This window comes from Mirounga leonina, unplaced genomic scaffold (genome assembly GCF_011800145.1).
Source record: "Mirounga leonina isolate KUSES-001 unplaced genomic scaffold, KU_Mleo_1.0 Mir_114, whole genome shotgun sequence".
Classification (NCBI taxonomy): Eukaryota; Metazoa; Chordata; class Mammalia; order Carnivora; family Phocidae; genus Mirounga; species Mirounga leonina.
This window is the reverse complement of record NW_023270265.1, coordinates 39,993,214-39,999,213: the sequence shown is the minus strand read 5'-3', so window position 1 is coordinate 39,999,213 and position 6,000 is coordinate 39,993,214. Positions and strand designations below refer to the sequence as shown.

The 6,000-nt window shown below is 41.1% G+C and overlaps 1 protein-coding gene across 1 annotated transcript in view; it reads right to left on the bottom strand.

Moving 5' to 3' along the window:
• Positions 1-1,360: 1,360 nt before the first annotated feature.
• The window catches only part of PNLIPRP3 (pancreatic lipase related protein 3), a 38,366-nt gene continuing 33,726 nt past the window's right edge, over positions 1,361-6,000 (bottom strand). Inside the window, exons 11-12 of the mRNA XM_034987279.1 lie at positions 1,710-1,877; positions 1,361-1,424 (exon numbers count right to left, since the gene is read on the bottom strand). Coding sequence (XP_034843170.1) covers positions 1,361-1,424; positions 1,710-1,877 — 232 coding nt within the window. The remainder of the gene's footprint in view (positions 1,425-1,709; positions 1,878-6,000) is intronic.

Genomic DNA, 6,000 nt, shown 5'->3' with positions numbered 1-6,000 from the left:
TCTTTCCAAGCTTAGAAAGAGCCAGCCAAGAGGCCTCTTGGGCAAGGAGGCAGGCCAGGACTCACAGAGCCTAATGCTGCTACTTGATCCATAACTCTTCCTGCTGGTGGCCAAGCCCTTTTCAAAAAAAAACCCAAAAAACAAAAAACAAAGAAAGGCTGAACAGAGAACAGTTGCAGGGTCAGGACAAGGAAGGTGTCCTGCCCCCAGAGTCATGGGGCCGACTCCACTGCCAGATTGCCGAGGAGTGTTGGGCTGCCACACTGTTAGTAGGTCTCAGAGACTCAGACCCTCCCACGGGGATGCTCATGGCCACCCTGCTCCCGGGCTGGCCTAGGCCTTGGGTTGACATGCCCACCAGAGAGTAGACAATCAGCCAGATTGTGCCAAACATGTCCGCATCTCCTTTCCCCCTTCCATTGAGTCTCATGCTCCAATCAGTCTTCTATCTCCCACTTGCACAATGGGAAAGAGACACCCCACTCGGTTCTCTGCTTTCTGCCCTGTTAGGGGCAGGTTTAAGTACATCCAGGGGCCTTTTCTTGATGTTTGCTTGTCAGCAAGGCACCAAGGAGAATCAAGAAAACTCCTGCAGAGGATCTGTCATCATTTCTTTTCAACAACATTTATAGTACAATGCTGGGGACTAAACACTAAACCCATTAGAAAACAGAGCAGATAAAAACAGTCATCTTTGATTTACCCTGGATACGGACACCTGAATTACAAAAAATTGAAGCAAAGTTTTAAAAAATTGACACAGTTAAATATTACAGGATTATTATTGCAAACACAAAGGGATAGTCAAGTGCTTTACAAATGAAATGCTGCCTTTAGGCTAAATGCAAATTTGCAATGGGGCTTTCAAGGTCCAGAGAGGAGTAATTCTCCCCCGGCAGGTGGCTTTGAGAGAAGGGGCTGATGATCCTCAGGGCCTATTGCTAACTATTGGACATATCACAGATAAGCCCCCAAATCTCTTTTACTTCACACACACCTGAAGACCAAGGAACACCTTGGAAATACTAATGTACTCTCATCGGTTTTCATTATTAATACATAGACATATCAACCCACAGGGTTATCATCTACAGATCATGAACTATAGCCATAATTTGTCTTAGCAAGATTTAACAACATAATAAATATTCTTTATATCATTCTAGAACTGTGCTTATTCTACCTGGAGATACTCAAAATGTGCCTCAAGTACTCAACCAGAGTCTCACTTTTGCGCAATTTATACCACCACACTTTGGCATCACCTCCTCTCACTCACGAAGGCCAAGTTTGGTTCAGATACCAACCAGAAGAAGATTCTTTCTTTCATTAAATAAATTCATCAAGACTGTATCTGAAATTAGCATGGTTTCAGGATCTGGGCAATACTGGGTCCCATAATGTCCTGGCTACAGAAGGTAGATCTGAAAAATTTTAAGGGGGGAAAAAAAGGATATTAAAACGATTCGAGGGGGAAAAAGAGACATGGTAGATCTAACGTAATGAGTAATTATTATTTTGTAATCACTTTTGCAAATATAATGTTCATTTTTTAAATAAGTTTCCTTTTCTTTAATTATAAAATTTCAAGATGTACAAATTTTTATATAAGTTGCAAGTTTCAAATTATATGTAGGTTTTAAATACCATTAAAACTTTAAACTCTGTTTAATACAGAGTTTAAAATACAAGGGAAAGGTAATACTTACTCATATCCATGTTTTCCAGATATATCTGTCACCATTTCTGCTCCCAACTTATTCTGAGAACGCCCAAACAAATATTCCTTCCAAATGAACTCAATATTTGTAACATTTCCAACATTAACGTCTGCATCAATTAACTTTGTATAAGTCATGCCTGGCTTAAGTGTTCCACTGTAAACAGAAAAAGAAGACTCATAAGCTCACACTGGGTATTCTCAGTGCTGAAGTGAAGCCACATCTGTGTTGTATCATGAAAGAGGAAGTCACGTCTGCTGGCATTTGCTTGCAGGAGATTTATTGTTTTTGTTCATGTCGATCAGCATCTTGGAATAGCAGGGTTCTGAAGCTTGAAAGGAAGGGTGAGGTAAATGTTCCCATTCCCTACTTGACTAGTAGATGTTGGGGAATGCCTAGAGAGGCATTATCTTGACGGGATCTCCATAATGAAAGGTCTGGTCTTGGTTTTCTAGTCTCAGAACACCAGATTTTTATTGACACCAGGAAATGATCACACTGTCAATGAGGAGCTAAATTCACAGAAAACTGATCTCTGTTCCCAAGGGGGAAATGTTTTCTTTTTATTAACCAAAATGTCCTCCAACTCTCTCCCTGGTAACTTCTTCACTTGCATGAAAAGAATGACATAACCAAACTAGTCATCAGAAGATGTTTTGGTGTTCTCAATAGATGCAGAAAAAGCTTTTGACAAAGTACAGCATCCTTTCTTGATCAAAACTCTTCAGAGTATAGGGATAGAGGGTACATACCTCAATATCATAAAAGCCATCTATGAAAAACCTACAGCGAATATTATTCTCAATGGGGAAAAACTGAGAGCTTTCCCCCTAAGGTCAGGAACGCGGTAGGGATGTCCACTATCACCACTGCTATTCAACATAGTATTGGAAGTCCTATCCACAGCAATCAGACAACAAAAAGAAATCAAAGGCATCCAAATTGGCAAAGAAGAAGTCAAACTCTCACTCTTTGCAGATGATATGATACTTTATGTGGAAAACCCAAAAGACTCCACCCCAAAACTGCTAGAACTCATACAGGAATTCAGTAACGTGGCAGGATATAAAATCAATGCACAGAAGTCAGTGGCATTCCTATACACCAACAACAAGACAGAAGAAAGAGAAATTAAGGAGTCGATCCCATTTACAACTGCACCCAAAACCATAAGATACCTAGGAATCAATCTAACCAAAGAGACAAAGGATCTGTACTCAGAAAACTATAAAATACTCATGAAAGAAATTGAGGAAGACACAAAGAAATGGAAAAACGTTCCATGCTCATGGATTGGAAGAACAAATATTGTGAAGATGTCAATGCTACCTAGAGCAATCTACACATTCATTGCAATCCCCATCAAAATACCATCCACTTTTTTCAAAGAAATGGAACAAATAATCCTAAAATTTGTATGGAACCAGAAAAGACCCCGCATAGCCAGAGGAATATTGAAAAAGAAAAGCAAAGCCGGCGGCATCGCAATTCCGGACTTCAAGCTCTATTACAAAGCTGTCATCATCAAGACAGCATGGTACTGGCACAAAAACAGACACATAGATCAATGGAACAGAATAGAGAGCCCAGAAATGGACCCTCAACTCTATGGTCAACTAATCTTCGACAAAGCAGGAAAGAATGTCCAATGGAACAAAGACAGTCTCTTCAACAAATGGTGTTGGGAAAATTGGATAGCCACATGCAGAAGAATGAAACTGGACCATTTCCTTACACCACACACAAAAATAGACTCCAAATGGTTGAAAGACCTCAATGTGAGACAGGAGTCCATCCAAATCCTAAAGGAGAACACAGGCAGCAACCTCTTTGACCTCAGCCGAAGCAACTTCTTCCTAGAAACATCGCCAAAGGCAAGGGAAGCAAGGGCAAAAATGAACTGTTGGGACTTCATCAAGATAAAAAGCTTTTGCAAAGCAAAGGAAACAGTCAACAAAACCAAAAGACAACCGACAGAATGGGAGAAAATATTTGCAAATGACATATCAGATAAAGGGTTAGTATCCAAAATCTATAAAGAACTCATCAAACTCAACACCCAAAGAACAAAGAATCCAATCAAGAAATGGGCAGAAGACATGAACAGACATTTTTCCAAAGAAGACATCCAAATGGCCAACAGACACATGAAAAAGTGCTCAATATCGCTCGGCATCAGGGAAATCCAAATCAAAACCTCAATGAGATACCACCTCACACCAGTCAGAATGGCTAAAATTAACAAGTCAGGAAACGACAGATGTTGGCGGGAATGCGGAGAAAGGGGAACCCTCCTACACTGTTGGTGGGAATGCAAGCTGGTGCAGCCACTCTGGAAAACTGTATGGAGGTTCCTCAAAAAGTTGAAAATAGAGCTACCATATGATCCAGCAATTGCACTACTGGGTATTTACCCCAAAGATACAAAAGTAGGGATCCGAAGGGGTACGTGCACCCTGATGTTTATAGCAGCAATGTCCACAATAGCCAAACTGTGGAAAGAGCCAAGATGTCCATCGACAGATGAATGGATAAAGAAGAGGTGGTATATATATACAATGGAATATTATGCAGCCATCAAAAGGAATGAGATCTTGCCATTTGCAACGACGTGGATGGAACTGGAGAGTATTATGTTGAGTGAAATAAGTCAAAAAGAGAAAGACATGTATCATATAATCTCACTGATATGAGGAATTCTTAATCGCAGGAAACAAACTGAGTATTGTTGGAGTGGGGGGTGGGGTGGGAGGGGTGGGGTGACTGGGTAATAGACACTGGGGAGGGTATGTGCTCTGGTAAGTGCTGTGAATTGTGCAAGACTGTTGAATCTCAGATCTGTACCTCTGAAACAAATAATGCAATATATGTTAAGAAAAAAAAAAGAAGAAGAAGAAGAAGAAGGTAGCGGGAGGGGAAGAATGAAGCGGGGGAAATCGGAGGGGTAGACGAACCATGAGAGATGATGGACTCTGAAAAACAAACAGGGTTCTAGAGGGGAGGGGGGTGGGAGGATGGGTTAGCCTGGTGGTGGGTATTGAGGAGGGCACATTCTGCATGGAGCACTGGGTGTTGTGCACAAACAATGAATCATGGAACACTTCATCTAAAACTAATGATGTAATGTATGGGGATTAACATAAGAATAAAAAAGAAAAAAAAAACTAACATTACCAGTAGTGGAATAAACTGACATCATGTGTTTCCTGATACAACTCACTGAGAAGGACACAAGATCACTATTGTGATATTCCTTCCTTTCAAAACTATACTACGGGAATCCAATATTGAGGAAACATCAGAAATCCAAGCTGAGAGACATTCCACAAAAAGAACTGACCTGTACCCTCCAAAAATGTCAAGGTCAAGAAACATAAAGGCTGAGGAATTGTTTCAGAATAGAGAAGTCTAAGGAGACAACTGCATGCAGCATCATATTGTGGAATGGATCCCGACTGGGAAAAAATTGCTATCAAGAATATTATTTGGACAATTGGCAAAATTTGAATATGGAATGTCGATTGATAGGATCATATCATTGTTGGATTTCCTAGGTTTAATAACTATATTGTGATTATGTAGAAGACTGGCTTTGTTCTTAGGGAATGTGTGCTGAAGCATTTAGGTGTGAGGGCAAAAAAAGACAGCGAGGTAGGGAACAGTGATTTAATGGTACAGAAACACCATTTTCTCCACTCTGGAATTCTTGCCCAGCCCTATCAGAGAATAGGGCCAACTGGGGTGAGGTCGACCGGGAAGTGAGGCTCAGGATATTCAACAGGAGGGAGAAAGGATGTGCACAAGATACACACACACACACACACACACAGAGACCCATTCCCGGGGCAGCTCGGGGATTTGGGGGAGCTTCTATAATCTCAGCAGTTATAATGTAGACAGGAGTCTTATTCTGAAAACTCCTAAACTTTAGCTTTGTGACTGGCATTGCTGCTTTCTGGGATGAGGGGAATGATGGTGTTTCTCATAATTTGTTTGTTTGTTCGCATTTAATACTTGGCTTGAAGATAGAACTCTGATGACATCTGTCCCAGGAATCTATGATCTGCAGGGCTTCCCAAGACCTGTGTCCCAGTCTCTGCTACTTTAGAGCAACTCTAACATACTGCAAGGTGAATGTCATTTGCCCCCGTGGCAGTCTTGTTCAGAGGGTTTGTTTAGAATAGGTTGCTTTAGCTAGTGCATTTTTGAGACTACAGAGAATCATTCTCTAAATGGTGCCTTATGGGGGCGCCTGGGTGGCTCAGTCGTTAAGTGTCTG